At 42.3% G+C, this 23,104-nt stretch overlaps 1 protein-coding gene across 2 annotated transcripts in view; it reads left to right on the top strand.

The window, feature by feature from the left end:
- Nucleotides 1-23,104, top strand: part of CFAP58 (cilia and flagella associated protein 58) — a 97,580-nt gene that overhangs the window by 39,520 nt on the left and 34,956 nt on the right. For both annotated transcript variants that reach the window (XM_075935520.1, XM_075935519.1), the window contains exons 10-15: nucleotides 2,085-2,246; nucleotides 6,326-6,472; nucleotides 11,858-11,998; nucleotides 12,369-12,592; nucleotides 15,548-15,659; nucleotides 17,697-17,801. In XM_075935520.1, the coding sequence (XP_075791635.1) occupies nucleotides 2,085-2,246; nucleotides 6,326-6,472; nucleotides 11,858-11,998; nucleotides 12,369-12,592; nucleotides 15,548-15,659; nucleotides 17,697-17,801 (891 nt within the window). The remainder of the gene's footprint in view (nucleotides 1-2,084; nucleotides 2,247-6,325; nucleotides 6,473-11,857; nucleotides 11,999-12,368; nucleotides 12,593-15,547; nucleotides 15,660-17,696; nucleotides 17,802-23,104) is intronic.

Here is a 23,104-nt window from a genome sequence, read left to right as displayed (position 1 = left end):
ACTCATTTTTTTAAAGTTACAGACTAACATGGTTACCCCTCAGGGAATTGTTTGAGTTTCCTCACTTCAGAAGAGGCACAGTCAGCATAAAAACCACACGGACTTACTTGGAAAATTTAGTCCTGAAGTTTATTACACTTCAGTTGCATCAAATACAAGTTAAAGAGTTACAAATGCAGTGACCTACTTTCAGATCCTGCTTCAGCCTATATAGTCAGTAGGCTATGCTGCAGCTTTTAAACACTCTTTATTGATTTTATCTCACTCTTATTACTATTGGCAGATTGTTTTAACACAAAAAGAAAAGGCAGGAGTAGATTATAAACTGGGACTCTGCTTTCATATTGCATTGAAAGCAGTTTCTGGGCTCTTTTGCAGTCTGCAGTGTGCTGGAACTCTGTCCCCATTGCTGTGATAAAACATACTGTATTTAAATACCTCATTCTCCAGAGCTGGGTGAAGGTGTCTAGTAGAGTAATCAATTAATTACACTCTTGCCCCATAGCCAGCTCCCTAAAGACCTTACACTGCTTTGGCTCTGTTGTCACATTCACAGAGTGGGACATCTATGCTAGCTGTAAGCTTTACTGTTATTGAGTGTCTGTTCCAAACATTTTTATATTTCTTCCTATGAATTTATATGAATATAAATTCTACTTGTACTTGAACCATTACCCTTGAAGAATGGAGACCAGATACTTGGGTATGAACTGCGATCATAAATCAGAGTTGATTCCCCCTGTATTTCTATGCATAAAGCTGTTTTCCTCATTTGTTTTTATACTCTTCAATTTTTCTGCTCATTTTAGAGGTGGAATTCTTATCCCCACCTGCGTGATGAAACCAAAAGCAGGTATTCATCACTTTGTGTACCTGCCTGTTTTTAATTTTCTTTCTGTGCAATATTTGGTGCTTTCCGATTGAATAGCCATACAATGCTGCTTGTGTACTGTATATGCTTATCTGTTACGAAGTCTGCACCAGCAGGTTGAAGGTGCTCATTTTTTATAGAGTCCAGCAAAATGATCAGGCAAACCATTTTTATTGTTTATCTCTAACACACTACTGGTCGAACCTCTCTAGTCTGGCACTTTCTGGTCTGGCAGTATCCGTGGTCCGGCATGATTTTAGTTTGCTGGATGTCCACTTATCAGTGTGGCCAAGTTTCCCGCAGTCCCATAAAGTTTGTTTCTAGTCACCAGTCCTGGCTTTTAGTGTTCTGTGCTGTTATTTAGCTCTAATTTACCCCTAAATGTCTTGTAAGAGCCCAGTAAGTGGTTGAAGTGTTGGCAATGCAGCTAGACAATATTGACGTCATGTGGTTTGGCAAATTCTGTGGTTCGGCACCATTCAGGTCCTGAGGGTGCCGGACTAGAGAGGTTCAAGCTGTACTTGTCATTTCCCTTGAAATGATATGTCACCAATGTTTGTGATCTTCTATGGGCAAAAGGTCCCTCTGGAAAATCCATGCATCACCATCTTTATCAGCCCACCACACTTCACAATTCCCAGGGCCTTGTAAATGCTATTATGGTGGCTTTTTGCCTGGTTATATAGAGCAAATGTAAATATAGATGTTTGACTCCCTTATTGTTGTAATTATCCATTAAATATTTGGGATTAGATATTAGTTCAGACAACTAAGTAAGCAAGAGAGATTGAAACCTCTTGTCATTCACAATGGTCTGTTTGCAATTGTAACCTTTCAAACATATCATACATATTCTCTTTATGTCTCTCTCCCTAATGAGAAGCTGGTAAACATCTGAAATCTGGCCTAGGCTTTCAAAAACACCTAATACTTTCCCAAAGAATGTTATTTTATGTTGATCTGGCCTTAAAGTATGTGTGTGTTCTGCCTTTGCATCTGAGCCAAGGCCTAGGCATGAGGTAAAAATAAAATGTTCCTCAAATCGCCAACTCAGAAAGGTTAAATTTTCCCCTTGTGATTGTGGCTATAGGCACTGATTCTTATGACAGAGATTTGCAGCTGCCACGTCTGATAAAAATCTCAAAGTTTTGTCCCATCCTGATAATCATGGGAAGATGGTTTAAACATGTTCATTTCCTGCTTTCTGCTCCAGGTCCTCCAGCACATGGAAGATATCAAAGTGCGGGAAATGCAGATCTTTGACTACAAGAAGAAGATAGCAGAGGCTGAGACTAAATTAAAACAGCAACAGAATCTGTATGAAGCTGTGAGATCAGACAGGAACCTATATAGTAAAAATCTGATTGAAGCTCAGGTACAAGGACTTTTTTTACTCTGTGATTGTTGCTTGGTTTTTTTTTTTTTTTTTTTTAGAAAATAATTCTCACATACTTTGGACAGGTGGTGTTGTGTGTGTGTGTGTGTGTGTGTGTGTGTGTGTTGGGCTTTAATTTTTAAGTCATCTTCTAATCTGTATTATTTGAATTTTGGTTAAGAAGTAAAATGTGCAGTGCTCATGCAGAAATGTCAGACTGCTCCTTGCTTTGCATAAAATCCCTGGCACTTTGAAGAGATATATTGATATCACATAGAGACATTTTTCCCTTTCTTTCCTTTTTCCCCTCTTCTCTGCCCTCTGTTAGGTTTGGTATAAGCATATGGCAGACATGACATAATTGAAGATGACCCTCTCCTCTCCCCCCATCCTCTTTGCTGCTCTGACTCATGCATTAGAAAGCTGTAATGGAAGAGACACTTGTCAGGTGAAGTAGCATTTTCTCACATAACTAAATGTTTCCACCTGGCTTGTGAATTCCAGGCACTCTCATTCCCCTCAGATTACAATCCTCTACCTTTTCCCTGTGAATCCCTCCAGCAAGCCTGGAAGAAAGGTTAAGATCACTTGTATAAAACTATATTGCATTATTCAAGAGTAATGGCCTAAATTCTACAGTAAACTGCAGAGTCTGGGATGTGGATGAGGGTGGTTTAGAGTCTTGAGATCTGTGAGAGACCAAGGAAATATAAGATAAACATATAGCCCACACTGGACATTTATAATCTACCCTGAGTTAGCAGTGGCATGGAGCTGCCTTGCTCTAGGAGAATGAGCTGTGCCAGAGAGACACTATTGCTACTTGTTCCTCACTATGGCTGCATTATGATCTGGAAGTGCCATTGCAGGACATATAGACATACCTCACCTAGCTTTGATCTCGCTAGCTAAGGGACTGGAGCAGTGATGCTCTGGCCCACCTAGCTGCCTGACAGTGAGCTTGTGCAGTCCACGGAAGCACATATGAACACGGCTTCAGTGCTGTCGGTACTCAAATGAGTTAGAGTAAAGCCAGCTTAGGTATGTCTGCATCACCTGCTATAAACTCCATAAAATCATAGAATCATAGAGCTGGTCAGAAGGTCATCAAGTCCTGCCCTAGGCAGGACCAATCCCAACTAAATCAACCCAACCAGGGCTTTGTCATGGTTTTAGGGAAGAGCTACCTCTAGGTGGGAAAGAGTAAGTTACTTCACCCCTTAGCTTGGTGCAGCTTATTTGCTTCCTCTGTGCATCCTACCAACAACTCTGGCCATCAATGAGCAGAGGTGAATCCAGGATTCCTGTGACTCCTAAACTCTCTCCGACCCTTTGCTCACAGCCAGGGTGGTCCAGATCGCTTTTGCTCTCTCCACTGCATCTGCAGTCACTACCTGAGCCGAGCTGGTCAGGAAAGAAAGGGGAGGGGAGCCGCTCTCCTGTACTTCCCCTCTGTGACCAGGTAACTGCCGTAACACCATTACAAATAGTAACTGAGGAGCTTGGTCCTGCCAGGAGAGCAGGGCATTGGACTTGACCCCTGGAGGTCCCTTCCAGTCCTGTGACTTTATGATGAGCAGCTCATGTTCCTGTGAATGTTTGTTTGCGTGAGGCATCAGTGAAAATAAGGGTGAAGCATGTCGTCATTGCCATAGTCATCATCATCGTGGCACAGCCAAAGGGTATCGCTTTGGTGAGCTTGTGATTGCTGGCTGTGCAGCAGCATTCCTTGGAATGTCGGTGTCTGAAAGTCACATGCTTCACAATGCATTGGTCCTCCATCCCAGTACATGTTCATACTAAGAGAGGCATCAAAACGAGGTAGGGTATGTAACATGTAGTGAACACTCAATTACTTTCCTTTTATCGTTGTTAAAGATACAGTATCAGCTTGGAATACAAACTTCTTGCACCCTCCTACAGAATTGGCAGATATCCTCTGAATTAAACTCTTTAGCTAACTAAGGAAATCGCAACTGGAGGCCCTGCCATGGTATATGCATATATACGGCCCACACAAAGTTCTGTGCAGGATACTACTGACTACAGAGGCCATTAATTTATCCTTTAGCAGATTATTTGATTTATAATTTGTGTTAGCTGACAGCTCTCTGTGTCAGAAGACTGCTAAGGGTAAAATATCCTTTTGGTTGTAATCACACTATACTGTAGGTAGCAATAAAAATAGTAATTCACAGTTCAGTAACAAGCCAGCCAGCCATGGAGAAAAAAATGACTTCACTTAAAAATTATGCAAAATAGTAATTCCTCTTGGGAAGTAAAATAAATTGGCAAACGCTTGTTTAGATAGACGAAAGCTAGCTGTAGCTGTTTTTGGATTGCTTAGTATCGAAATGCTCACCATTAATCTGCCCAGACCCTGTTGCTACAGCTCTCTAGGACATCCTAATCTTTAGCTCAGTGAAACCCTTGGCTGAGTTTTGGCATGAATATTTGAAAGCACACTTTGAGCTCTGGGGTGCTTTTTGACACCAGGAACACATGTATTTGTTTATTTAAATGAAGTTCATCCTGTCCTTGCAAAAATCACAAGATCCTTTATGTCCTCTTCCTCACCCAAAGATGATAGTGTGCTTGGGTATGTACCTGAGCTCCAGATTTTTAAATATCTGGTCTGCTTCCAGGGCATGGGAGAGATTTGTAGGCAGCTGTCATGCCAACTTTTGCATTTTTTTCTCCAGTGAACATTTACATGAATAATTGTGTGTATATGCACATGGGCAGTTCTAGTGGCAAAGGTTACATGATTGTCTGGGTCATTAATTGACTTAGTACCAGAGCACTGGCCAGCTGTGTTTATGGAGCTGCAGTGTATTCCTAACCTCCCTACTATACCCTATTTCATGCATCTGCCAAATACATGTTGTTGAATCCCAGTGTTGTGTTCAGGTTACACTGTCAACAACCGGTCACTGCTCTCACAAATCTAATGCATATGAAGAGCTGTGACCCATCTTCAATCTCATTTGATTAACTTTGTCAGCACCAATACTCTGACCAGAGGCTTGGAGTTGGAGAACTGCTGTCTTAAGTGTCCTATGCAAAAATATTTCACTTATCTACCAAGTGAATTTGCACTTATTGAATTCACTGTCCTCCGATTTCTGTCACCATTCCCCGCAGTCACTGTCAGTCACAAACAAAAGCAGCCTCCCAATGTGGTCCTCGCAGGTGGCTCTCTGGGAGTAGGATCGTATACGTACCTGGGATGAGTGTAGACGTGATTGCATAGGATGCTTGTCCACAGTAACCAATTGCTCTGCCACACTATTCAACATGATTTCAAACACCTTGCTATGGGTTCTGTTACTGGAACATGTAAAAATGTCCTCAGTGAATGGATCTTTCCATCTCCTCACACCCTTAGTCCCAAAATCTCAAAGCCTTCCTAGAAGAGATGGTGGCTTGGCCACTTTTGGGGCGTGTATGGCTATTTATGAAGGATCGTGCATGTTTGCAAACAGACACATGCCTTGGCATAGGAGTACTTTCATTTGGAGAAATAACAGCTCCCCCCCCACATTTGCACAAACAAAGCATAGTTGTACAAATGTTTGTTATAGATCAAGCCAACAAAGTCATGTAAACAGATGGACAGGATCACAGTTGCATTATTTACTTATATCCACTGCTAGGCAGTATTATACTCCAACACTCTAACTAAGGTGGCTTACAGGCTTACTGGTTTTGTCAATGGCCTTTGAACCGTCTGATTGCTGCAATATCATGCCAGCATAAAAGCCAAATGACCATTTAATGGAAATGCTTTTCTTAGTAAATGTTAAAAGTGGTGTCATGTATGCACAGACTAGGTAGAATCAGGATTTGGTTGGGAGTCTTCTCTTTTCAGGTGCCAGGGTTTAATTTCAAATGCCAATATTTCTTGAACTTCTGGGCACAAAATACTTAATTTCTCTATTATCCCTTTTTAGAATCATGGAAACGGGGGGCTGCAAGAGCCCTCCAGAGGTTACTTAGTCACCCTTGTGTGTTGATGCAGAATTATTACTTAGATCCCCCTTCCATGTGTTTGGTGAACATTTGTTTTGTCCCATTAGGATGAGATCACTGAAATGAAGAAAAAACTGAAGATCATGACTCATCAGGTTGATCAGCTAAAAGAAGAGATCACAGCCAAAGAGGCAGCTCTTGTGAAAGTACATCTGGAACATCAGCGAATAGAAAAGGAAAAGGAGTCTCTGAAAGTAAGGCTGCTTAGTTGTAGGGTGTTTGGCAGGACTAACTAGGAAGGACAGCACATGGTTTCAAAGGTCCTTTCATATTGCCTGACCCATGGTTCTTTGCTGAACACTTTAAGAACTGTTCTGGAATTAACGTATAACTCTCAGTGTCCTTTAAGTGCATGAGTATTCCATGTATGTGGTGAAAGACTAGAGCCTTTTGTTTCTCTGCACCTAAAATTATAGTTATTAGATTCCTAGATTACCCATTGAAAGCTTAAATTCTCCCTTCCTTTCAGAATCCCAAACTGTGCTCAGAAACACAGAGTGGTCTTTGTGTACTGATTGCATCATTCTCTGTATTTGGCCATTACAATAGGAATTATTATCATAGAATTATTACAACAGATTTATGAATTATTTTGGAGACGTTCTCTGACCTGTGTTATGCAAGAAGTCAGATTAAATAATCACCATGGCCCCTTCTGGGTTTGGAATCTGACTATGATAACCAGTTTTGTTTCCTTTTAACTTTTGTATCTATAGCTTTAAGTGCTAACACAGTACTGCCACAGTTCTCAGTTCGGCATTGCTGTGTGACTAGCAAGCATAAGCCTTTGGGGAATCAGATAGTACCTTACAATAGCTTCCTCTGCTTAGAAAGAGACTTCATTATTGTGTGTTCAATAAAGCAGCAAAATCTGTGTTAAATCAAGGAAAGCAGGCCAGCCATTTCTGGTTCTTTTTCTCAACATTAGCTGTAACCCCTCTTTGGACATAGTATTACATGTGTGTTGACAGTTCAGCCCAATTTGCTCCTCTTTCCTAAGACTTAGAGAAAGTATCCATAGCAGGTCATTTTCTCTTCGCTTAGTCCCATAAAAGAAATCCCCTGCCATTTTCCATAGTGCTTTCTTTTTGTCAATTTCTCGCTATGGTCCAATGCTTCCTTAGGTTTTCAGCCACTGTCAGCACATTACAGTTATGACAGGATGTCAATAGAACTGTATAAAAAGGCAATTCCTCTATCTGTTCTGTCTCAGACTTGTTATATCAGTTACAGAAAAGCCAAACAGCACCTAATATTCCAGGGTAGGATTCTGCCGTAACTCATCACCAGTCCTGTCTTGTCACCTCTGAATCATCCACCAGCAGTTTGATGGCAGTTTGATTGCTACACTGCTTTACTTGCTCAGTTATTCACTAACAAGTATGTCCATGGACTAGCCTCATATTAGTGACCGGCTTTTGGGCATTGTGTTTTTTCCAGCTGCATGTGTCTGCTGAATGGAAAAGTAGAGAACAGAGAGAGGAATAACTGTCATAGGCACAAAAGAGTCCAATTATTCTTGTGCCATGAAGGCTTCAATTTGTCCTGTTTGCACTGATGTGAAGAAAGCAGGCTTTGGCTGAAAAATCAGCTTAAGTGAAAGTGTGTAACACGGAGGAGTAAGGGTCAAACAGGTGCTTTTCTGCAAATATCAGGTGTGTGCTTGATCCAGGAGCTAGGGATGTAAAATCCTGTTTAAAATGTTAACTGGTTAACTGCTTAACTAGCCCACTGAGTTGCACCACGGGTTGGGATCTGCTGGAGCTGATGGGCCTGGCTAGGCTGGCAACCCCCCCCACCCCCCGCCATTGTGTGTGTGTGGGGGGGGCTGCTCCAGCTGAGTTGGGTACCACTAGTTACCTCATTAAGCATACTGTTAAAGCAGCGTTTACCAGGTAACCAATTAACCCTTTATATCCCTAGTAGGAGCTTAAAGAGTTGTTACTTATATGCACTAATGATGAGCAAACATCACTTGAGGCCTGATCCAAAGGCAACTGGAGACAACAACATGAGAACATAAGAGTTTTTCCATTGATTTCAATAGGCTTTGAATCCAGCCTGTGGTTCGAAATTATTTGCTTGAACGTCCACATGCTGAAAAACACAGAATATCTTACTGTCCCTGTATAAAACTATGGAACACCCACATACTGAATACTGTGTACAGATGTGGTCTCCTCACTTCAAAAAAGATATTTTGGCCTTGGAAAGGGCTCAGAAAAGGGCAACTAAAATGATTAGGGGTTTGGAACAGGTCCCATATGAGGAGAGGCTAAAGCGCCTGGGACTTTTCAGTTTAGAAAAGAGGAGACTGAGGGGGGATATGATAGAGGAATATAAAATCATGAATGGTGTGGAGAGGGTGAATAAAGAAAAGTTATTTATTAGTTCCCATAATAGAAGAACTAGAGGACACCAAATGAAATTAATGGGTAGCAGGTTTAAAACTAATAAAAGAAAGTTCTTCTTCACACAGCGCATAGTCAACCTGTGGAACTCCTTGCCAGAGGAGGCTGTGAAGGCTAGGACTGTAACAGAGTTTAAAGAGAAGCTAGATAATTTCATGGAGGTTAGGTCCATAAAAGGCTATTAGCCAGGGGATAGAAATGGTATCCCTGGCCTGTGTTTGTCAGAGGCTGGAGATGGATGGCACGAGACAAATCGCTTGATCATTGTCTTCAGTCCACCCCCTCTGGGGCACCTGGTGCTGGTCACTGTTGGCAGACAGGCTACTGGGCTAGATGGACCTTTGGTCTGACCCAGTACGGCCATTCTTATGTTCTTATGTATATCGATACCTATCAGAATCTTGACCCTGAAAAGTTAAGTTGGAGATTGCACACAAATGCCATGACTCAGATTTCTGGCATTCGTGGTTCCAACCCTAGGCAGAATGCCCCTGGGAACAGCTTTCTTGTGATGTTGCAGCATTCCTGGTTACAGCCCTGGCTGGAGATTAAAGGTTAAAAGGCCCTCTTTCCTGAACAATTCAGAATTTAAATAACACTCTGCCTTGACTTGGGTTTTAGATGTTGGCAAACATTCAAAGGCATTCTCTCTGGGTATGTCTACACTACCCCGCTAGTTCGAACTAGCGGGGTAATGTAGGCATACCGCACTTGCAAATGAAGCCCGGGATTTGAATTTCCTGGGCTTCATTTGCATAAGCCAGGCGCCGCCATTTTTAAATCCCGGCTAGTTCGAACCCCGTGCCGCGCGGCTACACGCGGCACGGAGTAGCTAGTTCGGATTAGGCTTCTAATCCAAACTAGCTGTACTCCTCGTGGAATGAGGCTACATGCAGCACGGGGTTCGAACTAGCCGGGATTTAAAAATGGCGGCGCCCGGCTTATGCAAATGAAGCCTGGGAAATTCAAATCCCGGGCTTCATTTGCAAGTGCGGTATGCCTACATTACCCCCCTAGTTCGAATTAGGAGGGTAGTGTAGACATACCCTCTCTCTCTCTCTCTCTCTTTCTCTCTCTTTTTTTTTAAAAATGGGTTCTCCTGTTTCTAATAGCACCTTGGGCCGTATCCTCATCTTGTGTCAGAGGAGCCACACTGATTTACACCAGTTGAGGATCTACCCTTTCTCTGCATATAATGTAACTCAGTGCATAACCTAGTCTTGTTTCACTTACCTTCTGCATATAAGACCCCAATTCCGTAGCTGTTGAAACTGCTAGGACCATGGAGTGACTAGCAGTGGTACCTGCTAGCCTGGCTTTATATGCACTTAATGCATTCCAGTTGCGAGTTGTTTATGTCAGTGTTTGCTGCCAGCATATAATGCTGCACCTGGTTCACAACTTGTATTTTCTGTGACGTAAGGAGAATACTGAATTTGATATATTAAAAATAACAGATAGCATTTCCAAATGCATGAGTAATTTTACATTTGTAGGCAGCTTTTACACGCTGTTGATTGCATTTTAATGTACAGTGGCTGACAATTGGGTTTTGCTGATGGATTCCGATCAGTATCCAACACCGAGTTTGAGAGATATGAATGTCGCAGATTATGGGAAAATAAAAGTTTTATTAAAGAAAACAAGAGTGGGACAAGATATTTTATTATGATGACAGAATTGTAGTTTCTGTCATCTTAACTTATTGCTGTTTCAGGCACACTCTTCCTCACATTCTGATTCCCTCTCTTTTGTGTGATGCTCATTCTCCAGAGGCACCTTGGAATCAGATCCTAGCTAAAGCCTTTCCTTTATTTGTGTCCAACCTTAAAAGCTTTTGAATCTGTATAAACAGACCTCATTAAGAGAGGACCATTTTGACTATGGCTAATTGTCTAACAGTTTTAGCCACCTCTTTAGTAATCGAGCAAGACCTTCTTACTCTTTCTCTGGATAAATGTGTTGCATGTTAGTACTTGTGACAATGAGATATAGAGGTTGGTCAAGTCCCATTTGTAGCACAGGTAGATGGTTTGCAAGCTGCCTCCACACAGTTTTACAATATCACGCCTGATGAGTGGCGATCCCACGTTTCTAGCCATTTCTGCCTCTTTCCCAAATCTGCTAAAGCACCTTAATTTTGACTTTCAGCACCTTTTGTAATTCCATGCCTGGCTGTGACACATTTTTGCCCATGAGCCTTAAATCTTACCTAAAGCAACCCTTGTTATTCCAGTCCTGGCCGTCTTTTTAGCTAATGCTTATAACTCTTCTGAATTGTACCAAGTTTTGCAAGATGGATTCACCTGTTTTAGGCACTTGAGATCCTCGAACTCTTAGGGTACGTCTACACTTGCTCCCTATCTGGAGATAGGGATGCAAATGTAGTGTACCAAAATTTAAATATCCCGTGCTTAATTAGCATAATTGCATCTGGGCGCCATTTTGAAATTATGTCATTGCAAAATAAAACGCCCCATGTAGCAGCATTATTTCGAGAGAAAACTCTTCTCTCGAAATAACTTTTACTCCTCATTTTATGGAGGAACAGTTATTTTGAGAGAAGGATTTTCTCTCAAAATAACGCTGCTACACGGGGCGTTTTATTTCACAATAATGCGATTTCAAAATGGCACCCGGATGCGATTATGCTAATTAAGCGCGGCATATTTAAATCCCGTGATTCATTAGCAATTTCGGTACACTACATTTGCATTCCTATCTCCAGATAAGGAGCAAGTGTAGACATACCCTTATTGACTTGCTTTGAATCCAGGTCTGCTGGATTCAAACTGGCTTTGAATCCAGGTCTGCTGTGTTGATGACCCCTGCCATCCCCAGTATTTTCCCTTTATTTGCTTTATATGAAGTGTTCCTGAAATACAGATCAACGTATTACCATAAATACAGAGAAATCCTTCCAAATTTCTCCAGAGTATAACATTCGATACAAAACCATCTGACATGTTGTTTACACTGTTTCCTTATGGCTCTTTCTGTGTTCGCTTATATTTCTTATTTGCTCTTGAGAACCAGCAACACGTGCACAACACAAAAACCTAAATGAAAGTACAAGGCTCTTTCTAAACTCTAATCCTAAATTCCCAGGGTTATGCAGTGGGAAGTTGTTACTAAGCACAGTTTACCTATATTCTTTGCTTCTGTCAGGCTGAGCTGCTTAAGATGAAACAACAAGCCCTGGAGACCAAGCACTTTATTGAAAAACAGGAATCAGAAGAGAGAAAACTCCTGAAAATTATTGCTGAGGCTGATGCCGAGAGGATGAGGCAGAAGAAGGAATTAGACCAGGTAAGAAAGTCTAATCAGGAAGGAGCTTTTCCTTCTTGATTGCTGTTCCAACCCACAGAAACAGGCCTTTGTTCCATTTCTTCCTCCCATCTGCTTTTAAGGACCAGATCTTCAGCTGGGATAAACGGATAGTGGTTCTCTATTGAAATCAACCTGTTGCAGTATTGATGTCAACTAAATGACTTCAGTTTACATCACCCAAGGTCTGACCCCCGCATTGGGGATGATACAGGCCCTTAACAAGCTTTCATTCACCGATAACGAAATAACATTTTGATTGAACTGTTCTCAGCCGAGGAAGACACAAGCTCTCATATATTGCAACTGACAACTTTGTAGCTGTATAGCTTACTTTGTTCTGCATCCCTAGGTTATCAGCGAGAGAGACATCCTGGGGTCACAGCTAGTTCGGCGTAATGATGAGTTAGCACTGCTTTATGAAAAGATCAAAATCCAGCAGTCCATCCTACACAAGGGGGAGACCCAGTACCGGCAGAGAATGGAAGACATCCGACTCCTCAAGCTGGAGATCAAAAAACTTCGGCGGGAGAAGGGAATACTGTGCAAAAGCGTGGCTAATGTGGAGGAGCTCAGGTAGAAAAGCAAAATGAACACATTTCACTAGCGGCTGCAGCCATGACATTGCATTTGAGACACATGAGAGAGCTTGTTTTCACACACGATAAAGGTTTGTAGTGGTGAACAAGTTACTCTGAAGAAGGGGCTTGCTTTATCTGACTTCAGACACTAACTAGTTTAAATTCATAAATCAGTTAAGCAGTAATTAGAAAATACAGGGAGAAAGAAGCAAAAATAAAAATAAAAAAAATAAATAGAAATGCCTGGACCCAAAAGAAGTCACATCCAAAATTCACCTCCGACTTATGAATTACTGGTGACATTACCAGCTTGACAGGCAACAGGAAAAAAGATATTCACAGTCCAGTGAGCTACTTAGTGGTGCACAGGGCCCACATTAGTGGAACTGCTTTTTATTAGGCAATCCATAGAGGAAGGGGGACATTTGACATATTTATAACAAACTCCCATATGTTTCCAGCGTTCCATCCTGCTAGATTTATATGTGAGTTTGATCAGGGAGAAAGATTTAGTTAAATTTTCATTGAAGGTTGTGTTTCTTTAAAAGCACAGTTTTATAGCTGCAGCCTGATTTATCTTCTCCTGCTTTGACTTAATGTTTTCCTTTTTTTCAAACTTTATTATATTTGAGGCATATTTTTTCTTGTGGGGAAAACTTTGTCATTTGCTATACAATCACTGGGGGAGTTCTAAAGAAACAGAACTGTGTTTTTAGCAGGTATCTATGGCCTTGTCTCCACTTACCAGGAGATCGATGCTGCAGAGATCGATCTCCCGGGGATCAATTTAGCAGGCCTAGTAAGGACCCAATAAATCGACCATTGATTGCATCCCCTCCATCAATTCCGGGATTCCATTGGGTCAAGAGGAGTCAGGGAAGTTGATGGGAGAATTTGTTCTGTCAACCTTCTGCAATGGGGATGCCACAGAAATTCGACCTAAGGTACATTGAGTGCAGCTGTGCTATTCATGCAGCTGGAGTTGCATATCTTAAGTCACCTTTCTCCCCTAGTGTAGCCCTGGTCTGTGTCCCAGAGCATGGAGATGGAGGGTGTGGTACCACCCTCATTCACACTAATTTTGCTACATCTGTTTTGGGAGAGATTCTCTGCTGAGAAAAGAAGGCCTAGTTCCATTGATTTCTGTGGGGCTACCCTAATTTACCCCAGATGAGATGCTTGCTCAGTGAGTGCAGAGTTGTTACACCCATTTTTGAGAAATAGGCAAAGAATTTTAATAACTGTGGCTCACCTTCAGTGTAGGGTTTGAGCCTCCTGTTCAGATGCATTGGACTGGAAGCCTATTCCTGTACTGAAATGCAAGGAATGTATTGAAGTATAGTGTGATGCCTGCCATCATGGCTAGATCAATTCTTGCTAACTACAGCAGCAAGCCTACACATTAATGAACTCCCAAACCATTACTAAAACTGCCAGATGGAGGAGTCCTTTCTTCACTTGTACAACTAAGTAGATTAAACCTGGTTCCATCATAAGCTCTCTTGACTAGCCAAAAGGACTTGCCTTTTTCCCCTTTCCCTCCACTCCATCCAAACTACACTCAAGACCCCACAATATCAAGATCTTCCAAATAGCCAGCAAAAGTCAGCGGAGGATTTTGTCAGCTTTAGAGGTAGAAATCTTTTGGGGGCATGAGGTGGCAAAGCAGCCGTTGCCTCCCTTTTGCTGGGTGGTGGGGAATTGTAGGGCCCACAACACCCATGGTTCTGACCAAGGACATGGTAGAGGCAGACTGCTGGAGAACGCACCGATTCAGTGTGTGTGCCCACAACAGCCTTGATTAACCAAGGTTCCCAGGGCTTGGTGGTGAATGAGTTCTGGAGCTTGGGGGCGAGATCAGAATGGGGAAGGGCAAATTATTCTTGGAGTGATTGCACATGTCCTTTCCAATATGAGTAAGTAACTGTCTTTTACACCTCCCCATGCCAGCGCCAGTAAATCTGGCCTGATGTGTATTAAACTGTTTTGTGATGTGAAAGTCACAGTTTAAAGGCTACAATTGTGCCTTTGTTCCGAGGAGAAATTATCTGAAGATATTTAAGGCAAGGAGTCTTTACTAGTGCATAGCAGAGGATAGGCGACAAAAACATGTCTACTGTGACAGCCCACCAAACATTTACCCTTCACTCCAGCTCCCAAGCTATGGCCTAGAAGGCTGTTTGAAACTAGTAGCAAATGACTTGATATCTACCCACAGGCAATTTGGAACTGGGATGACCAACCACCTGGCTTGCTGACAGCTACCCTGTAAACATACAGAGTCCTGTGTTGTGGGAATACCGGGGATGTGTTTATTTTACTGGATGTGTTTGTAACTATGCTAGTTTGTTCTGAGCCCTTTCAGGACCTGTAGTGAGAGACTATGGCTAAGAACCAAATGTGGGTTTCCTGCAGTGTAGTCATCACTAGCTGGATCATAGTTATCTGTTTTCTTATCTGGACTGAGATGCTCGCTCTTACATCTCATTCCCCAAAACTGTGTGACGTGTGGCCGTTAGTGAGTACTGTGGACCACGTGTGATCTCTGTGGGATGAAACGCCGTGGTCAGAATCAAGTTATTAGGTTCAGTGTCGAGGTAGCTGTGTAAAATTCTATGGCCTGAGTTAAGCAGGAGATTAGACTGGAGGATCTAACAATTCTTTCTAGCCTTGAATTTATGAAATTCCATGCAATGAGATCTATTCAACTGAGAATTAGTGGGAAGGGGTGCAACGCCCTCTCTTGAGTCATTGAGATTAGGTGAAGCAATAGAATATTGTGGGGTACAACCATGCGACCGGATGGCAAAGATAATTGGGTGACCACGAGTGTCTTCCATTGCTAATGATATTGTGTGTTAAACAATGAAGAGTTAATGCTAATGCTGATGTTTCATTTCTTTGTGAAAGCTCATAGTTGTTGGGTTCTTTTTCCTGTCCTGGCCTTAAGGCAAGAAGTTTATCACATGCAGAAGGAGCTACTGAAGGAACGAACTCGATGCCGAGCACTAGAGGAGGAGCTAGAGAACCCCATGAATGTTCACAGATGGAGAAAATTGGAGGTAATATTTTAGTGTAACACTTGCACAAGCACCGAAATGGCCATCTTTCCAAATCAATAGCAGAGCGCAAATCATATTTTGTTTGATGTGATGCCAATGGGCATTTAGAGGGGCAGGCAGAGTGAAATTTCCATAGTCCCAATGGTGGTTAACTGCTGAATGACTTCTTCACACAATGCAATCAGTGCTATTTCTTAATGTATAACCAAACCGCAAAAGGCTTTGCTAAAGAGCTGGGGGGGGGGGAGGGTTGAGCTGAAATTTAAAGGGAAATGACTCATTAGCGGGGATTAACAGAGAGAGGGAGGGAGAGGGAGATATTGTTCAAAGAAGAGAGGAAAGGTCCAGCTAAGGTGTGACAGTCCCTGCACTAAGTATGGAAAGCTGTGCACGATGAAAATCAGATGGGTTAGGATGAAAATAGTGAATGAAACACATGGAACAGGGAGTGAGTGGATCTGCAGTCGAAGAGGTAAGTAGTCAATGAGGAAAGAACAGGCAGCCAAATAAATAATGGTCAGTTTCCAATGCAATCCATTGTGGTGAACATGATGTAAATTGTTATGTAAGCAGTGAATTTAAATTTTCACAGTATCCAACCGTGCCGAATGAAGCCAAAAAACCTCAACCTATTAAGCACAAACCAAATATATGATCATCAGTTGACACCATTGGGTATTTCTCACATTAACTCAGAACCAGCTGAGATCTCTTGTGCATGCACATGGTGTCTGATCTGATGCCAAGGGTTGTTTAGCTGTCTTGCTAAATGAGTGATAACATGCTAGCCCCTGAAGAAGTGCAGCTGAAGATTTTGGCTGTGCCGACTAATATGATAGTTAATTTGTGGTCTTTCCATGCTGAGTTTAAAGCTGCAGAGCATGCTGACCTTTTCCCAGGGAGGGGAGATAAAGTACAGGATGCTGAAGTGTGCTGCAGAGATCTAAGCACAGTCTGTAGCAGCTCCAGTTAAAAATGGGAAATCAGGCCATTCAAAAAATCGGGTGGTGGGAGACTGGAGGTATCAGGGGACTGATAATGGGAGATGAAGCCTTTCAATTCTGGGTCATTGGTTTGGAACCAGAGCACTAAAAACGATATGAAATGATTTTGAAGTGGTCCCAGTTCAATTGCTAATGAACAAACATCCCCATGACAAAAGATGCCAGGATAGTTAGCATGTATGAGCACCCTCATTGCCAGTAGCCTATGAAGAGATAAGGACTGAACTAGACTGTTCTCGGGGCCTGAACTGCCTCTATTATTTCTTACAAAACTGAACATAAGAACGGCCGTACAGAGTCAGACCAAAGGTCCATCTCGCTCAGGATCCTGTCTTCCAGTAGTGGCCAATGCCAAGGGTCCCAGAGGGAATGAACAGAACAGGCAATCATCAAGTGATCCCTCTCCTGTCTTCCAGCAAACAGAGGCTAGGGACACTTTGTGCAGACTCAAAATATTTATATAGGGGGAGGGTCCTCCCGGATCTCCTCTGCCACTCTCAGAAAGACAAGGTGGCAGGATCCAGCTCCTTCAGAAGCTCCTCATTGCCCGAGTCTTATGTGCCTACATCAGCATGGGTTCTGAGAGCCTGTGCTGCTCCATGTGAGTCAGTCATGGCTTCTGCTAAAAAATGAAGGACTAATTTCTTCCTCCTTCTTCCCCTCCAGCCCCAAGACAAGCTGCATGTGCAGATATCCCAGCCTGGCAGGTTTGAGATTAGGCTGATGGGCTGTCCCATCACAATGTTAGTTTTGAAAGGGACTCTCCAGCTTGATAGTCATAACCATTGGTTTACCATGGCAGATCTCCCATGAGGAGGGCCTTACCGACAGAAGGATTGCTTGTATGTATGCTCTTTTTCAACCAAGCCATGTTGCTACTAGGGTAAAAGAGGAACTTAGACGGATTTCATTCAGTCTCCTTTGGTACACAGTAAAGACATACAGTCTGCTTTTCAATTGTAAGCAAGAGGCATAGACTGCTAGGTACAAGCTGTACAGCTCTATTTTAAAAAATAATGTTCTCCTTGAATAGGCCAGTGACCCGAGTACCTATGAATTGATACAGAAGATACATACTCTGCAGAAACGGCTCATCAGTAAGACAGAAGAAGTGGTTGAGAAAGAATTGCTGCTGCAGGTACCGTAGCATCATCTCTGTACAGTACAGTGTCTTAGTATAGCATAATTTTTGTACCCAGCATATGCAGCCTGCTTTAGGTAAGCTCCAATATTGTTATTAGGATGCCTTATTTTCCTCTGAATGGTGGTTTGCTTGTTCGCCTGCATTTCCCGTAGCTAGTGGTAGATGGCAGCACTCACTCACACATAGAGAACTGATATCACCTCATTAGTTGATTTTTATACCCCAAGTCACTGATCTCTGGATAACTCTGCAAAATAAAACAAGAGATTTGATTTATTTTATTTGGTCACCAAAACCCAAACTAAATAAAGATGAAATCCAACAGGTATTTTCTTCATTGTTCTGGTAATAACGGGCATGATCAGAAGGACTAAGAAATGCCTGACAAGCTAGCTGATGTTTACTAGCTAGCTGATCTGTGTATTTACATGCATTCATCATCCCAATTGCATAGCTCCTTGCTAAATTACCACACCACCGTTGAACTATACACAAAGACTGATATGGTGCTAGAGAGGAACGTGGGGCAAATCCCCTTTCAATAGGAAGAAATGGGGAAAATCTCCCTCTGACTTAATTGACTAGGGGCAGGAAAACCCCAAGTTCCTCTGTCTAGTGAGGTGGGGCCAACATATCCTCCAGCCCCCAACTAAAGGGATCGAGAAGAAGAGAGACTGTTGTATTTTTCGGATGGAGCTGCATGAGGGAGGTACTCTACCAGTGTTCATGGACTGTCACAAACAGAGCACTCTTATTGGGCATAAAGAGAAGGACTAGACCCTAGCTAAGGTTAAGGACTTTAGGACACAAGCAGCAACTAAACTGTTAATGTGGATCCTTTTTCCTGTCTCCCCTGGGGCTAGCTTGTTGAATTTGCTCTTCAGCCAATGTATGCAGCCAGAGTACAGAACACACCTGTCCCATAAGGTCCTACCAATCTAAATAAATTGTGTTTAAATATATTTGACATTTTTCCACCTTCAGTTATTGTTCCAAATTGCCCTGGTCTCCCAGGAACTGCTCTGCCATTGTAGGAAGAAATGAAGCTTTTGTTGATTCCTGTCACCAACAGAATCTTTTCTTTTATGCGACTGTGGTTGGAAGGTGATAACACAGAAATAAATGGGTCCCTTTATTCTAAAGCTGTAAACACTATGGGCAGACTCACCACTTCCAAAAAGAGGTGAATTTTTATAGGTCTTTTGTTGCATGCAGTTCAGGGCATTTCTGGGTCCGGAGGGAAAGTGAGAATTCTTGACGTTTTGATGTTTTGCTATTAATCTCTGGAATGCTATGAACTGGAGACAGTAGTAGATTGGTGGAGCTGTGATGCTGGTTCAAAGAACCATGCTGGTTTTTAAATACTTGCAGTGTGTTGAACATACTGAGTTTTGTGAATATGTTTTGATTTCTAGGTTCTTTGAATGTGCTTAAATCAACCCATATGCGCGCACACATGGAATTACACCTGGCATGCAGGGAGTTTTGTGGACTGAGCATTGAGCATAGTGTAAGAAGTTGGTAGCTGGAAACATCCCTTTTTTTGGAAATAGTTGCACCCTCTACTCTGAGTTCCATGCAAAGTTTGCCACCTTCTCACAGCAGAACCTTAACACTTGCACAAGAAAGATAAAGGCTACCTATATCATTCTTACTCCTGTCTTTTTGTGTGTGAATAATATTTTAAAAATCATCCCAAAGCACTGAGTAGGGACCATCTTTTAGGCTCAAGTGGACAGATTAAATGGGAATATTCTTGATTAAGAGCTGCAGAATCTAGCTCCATTTAGAAAGCTACCTACTTACTCATGAGATTTTCTCCTGATACATATTTGATCATAGCCATTTACTTTAGCATCCAAAATATGTTTTCATTACTTTTTACTCCTGTTAGAGCTGCAGAAACAATGCCACTCTGAGAGGGTGTGCTACATTGCATTCTGGCTGACACATCATCAACACAAAAATTAACTGTGGTTCAAATGGAGACTCTTTCTTGCAGGTGATATGTGAGCCAGGAAGAAATCCGCTTGCCTCTCAGATTCCCGACTACTAATAAACACCCTTTTAACTTTTTAAGTTGTCATATGAATAGATTTACTCTATAAATCAACCATTGAGAGGTAATAAATATGAAGCATCCTATTGCCATTTTTGAGCCATTTTTCAGAGAATTGCACTTTAAGTGACAAATTGAAAAATGCCTCTGTGTGTGTTAAATTATTAACTCCTTTCTACTTTTCGTCTTATACATAACCTGCAGCCACCTCACCTTGGGCTGTTATTCATCAGATCTCATATGCCAGGCAGGGAGAAGCTGCATGAGGTCTTGGATGGTAGATCTTTAAAGAAAACATAAGTGTTTCTGGAAAAAACATTGGCAATTCAGTAATCAGTATTTCTCCCTATGACTCAGTGCTCAAGTTAGGGCTGCTGTGCTGATGAAGAACATTGTCTTAAAATCAAATGCAAACTCAAGGTTCAGACCACTTCAACATCCCATGCCACTTTCACCATGAATGAGATCTGTTATCTGAGGTTTAGCCAGCTTCCAAATTTGACTCAGTATTTTCTATTCACCTACATTCCTCTTGCAGTTCCAACATGACATGTTATTCTTCCATTGTGCCTTAAACTACCATTTATAGTATTGCTGTGCTCTGTGAAAAATGCTGCTGCATATCACCTCAAAGATTTCAGTGGGGAGTGAAAGTCTTCATGAGCATATTTACTGGAGTATATAAAATGCTTTAGATCCTTCAGGGCAAAAGGTGCTTTTTTCTAGCTACACAATCTTCTTATTGCAGGAGAGGTGCTCCGAGGTGTGAATCATAAATAACGATTCAAAAAGTGTTTGCCCGTTTTGTGTGTATGGGTTGAGTTCTTCACATGTCCGGAGCTTAATTGCATAATGAACAGTGATGTGTAGTAAATGCACAAAGTAACCAAATTACCTTGTTGGGTGGCTTTTGGAAAATGTCCCATTAAAAGTGAATGATGTGCTGCTTTATTTGTTTAAAATCTAGTTCTGTCGCTTCAAAGTGAACTCATGCTTTAATTTGATTTTATGTCTGGCTGGCTAAGTCTGATTTATTTTACTACAGGCCTCTGAGTTTATTACAGTAGGAAGGCTCAGGTTATGTCTCGGTTGTCAGTCTTCTCGAAAGATCTGTCATAAGCGTAAGAAGGCATATATAACATAAGGTCATTTATGGTCAGCAACAATTGAAGACCAGGAGCAGGGAATTAGGATATGCAAAACTGGGAGCACCATGGACTCCCACACCTTGCTGGTTTGGACTGCATCATATTAGCCCAAAACCTCAGCTGCTATGAACTGGCATAGCTCCATTGAAGTCATTATTGCATTTAGAAAGGATGGACAGCATTCTGGAAGCTGGGAAACTAGGGTTCAGTCCCCTTCCCCACTGCTACAGACTTTCTTTGTGATCTTGGGCAAGTAATTTAGCTGCTCTGTACCTCAGTTTCCCCAGGCGATTATAGCATACATTATGGGGATATTGTGTGGATAAATATATTAAAGATTGTGAAGTATCAGAGGGGTAGCCGTGTTAGTCTGAATCTGCAGAAGCGATGAGGAGTCCTGTGGCACCTTATAGACTAACTGAAGTGTAGGAGCATAAGCTTTCGTGGGCAAAGACCCACTTCGTCAGATGCATGTAGTGGAAATTTCCAGAGGCAGGAATAAATATGCAGGCCAGGATCAGGCTGGAGATGACCAGGTGGATCCAATCAAGGAGGATGAGGCCCACTTCTAGCAGCTGATCTGGAGGTGTGAATTCCAAGAGAATAGAAGCTGCTTTTGTAGTTAGCAAGCCATTCACAGTCTTTGTTTAATCCAGAGTTGATTGTGTCAAACTTAAAGATGAACTGTAGCTCAGCAGTTTCTCTTTGAAGTCTGGTCCTGAAGTTTTTTTGCTGCAGGATAGCTACTTTTAGATCTGCAATTGTGTGTCCAGGAAGATTGAAGTGTTCCCCTACAGGTTTTTGTATGTTGCCATTCCTAATATCAGATTTGTGTCCATTGATTCTTTTACGTAGGGACTGTCCTGTTTGGCCGATGTATATAGCAGTGGGGCATTGTTGGCACATGATGGCATATATTACGTTGGTGGATGTGCAGGAGAATGTACCAGTGACAGTATGGCTGATCTGGTTAGGTCCTGTGATGGTGTTGCTGGTGTATATATGTGGGCAGAGTTGGCACCGAGGTTTGTTGCAAGGATTGGTTCCTGAGTTCGAGTTATTATGGTGCGGTGTGTAGTTGCTGGTGAGAATATGCTTCAGGTTGGCGGGTTGTCTGTGGGCAAGGACCGGCCTACCTCCCAAGGCCTGTGAGCTCTCACAGAGCTCTCACAGGCCTTGGGAGGTAGGCCGGTCCTTGCCCACAGACAACCCGCCAACCTGAAGCATATTCTCACCAGCAACTACACACCGCACCATAATAACTCGAACTCAGGAACCAATCCTTGCAACAAACCTCGGTGCCAACTCTGCCCACATATATACACCAGCAACACCATCACAGGACCTAACCAGATCAGCCATACTGTCACTGGTACATTCTCCTGCACATCCACCAACGTAATATATGCCATCATGTGCCAACAATGCCCCACTGCTATATACATCGGCCAAACAGGACAGTCCCTACGTAAAAGAATCAATGGACACAAATCTGATATTAGGAATGGCAACATACAAAAACCTGTAGGGGAACACTTCAATCTTCCTGGACACACAATTGCAGATCTAAAAGTAGCTATCCTGCAGCAAAAAAACTTCAGGACCAGACTTCAAAGAGAAACTGCTGAGCTACAGTTCATCTTTAAGTTTGACACAATCAACTCTGGATTAAACAAAGACTGTGAATGGCTTGCTAACTACAAAAGCAGCTTCTATTCTCTTGGAATTCACACCTCCAGATCAGCTGCTAGAAGTGGGCCTCATCCTCCTTGATTGGATCCACCTGGTCATCTCCAGCCTGATCCTGGCCTGCATATTTATTCCTGCCTCTGGAAATTTCCACTACATGCATCTGACGAAGTGGGTCTTTGCCCACGAAAGCTTATGCTCCTACACTTCAGTTAGTCTATAAGGTGCCACAGGACTCCTCATCGCTTCTAAAGATTGTGAAGCGCTCAGACACTATAGTAATGGGAGCCATATAAGTACTGGAAATAGATGTTGTGTATTCTGTCTGTTACCTGGACAGTAGTTCTGTCTCATTTAATTTTGGATCCTTACACTGTGCTCATTCCTGTTCTATCTGAGTA

This window comes from Pelodiscus sinensis, chromosome 8, assembly GCF_049634645.1.
Source record: "Pelodiscus sinensis isolate JC-2024 chromosome 8, ASM4963464v1, whole genome shotgun sequence".
In the NCBI taxonomy this organism is placed as follows: Eukaryota; Metazoa; Chordata; order Testudines; family Trionychidae; genus Pelodiscus; species Pelodiscus sinensis.
Note: the sequence above shows the minus strand (reverse complement) of the source record. Positions and strands in the feature narration are given on the sequence as shown.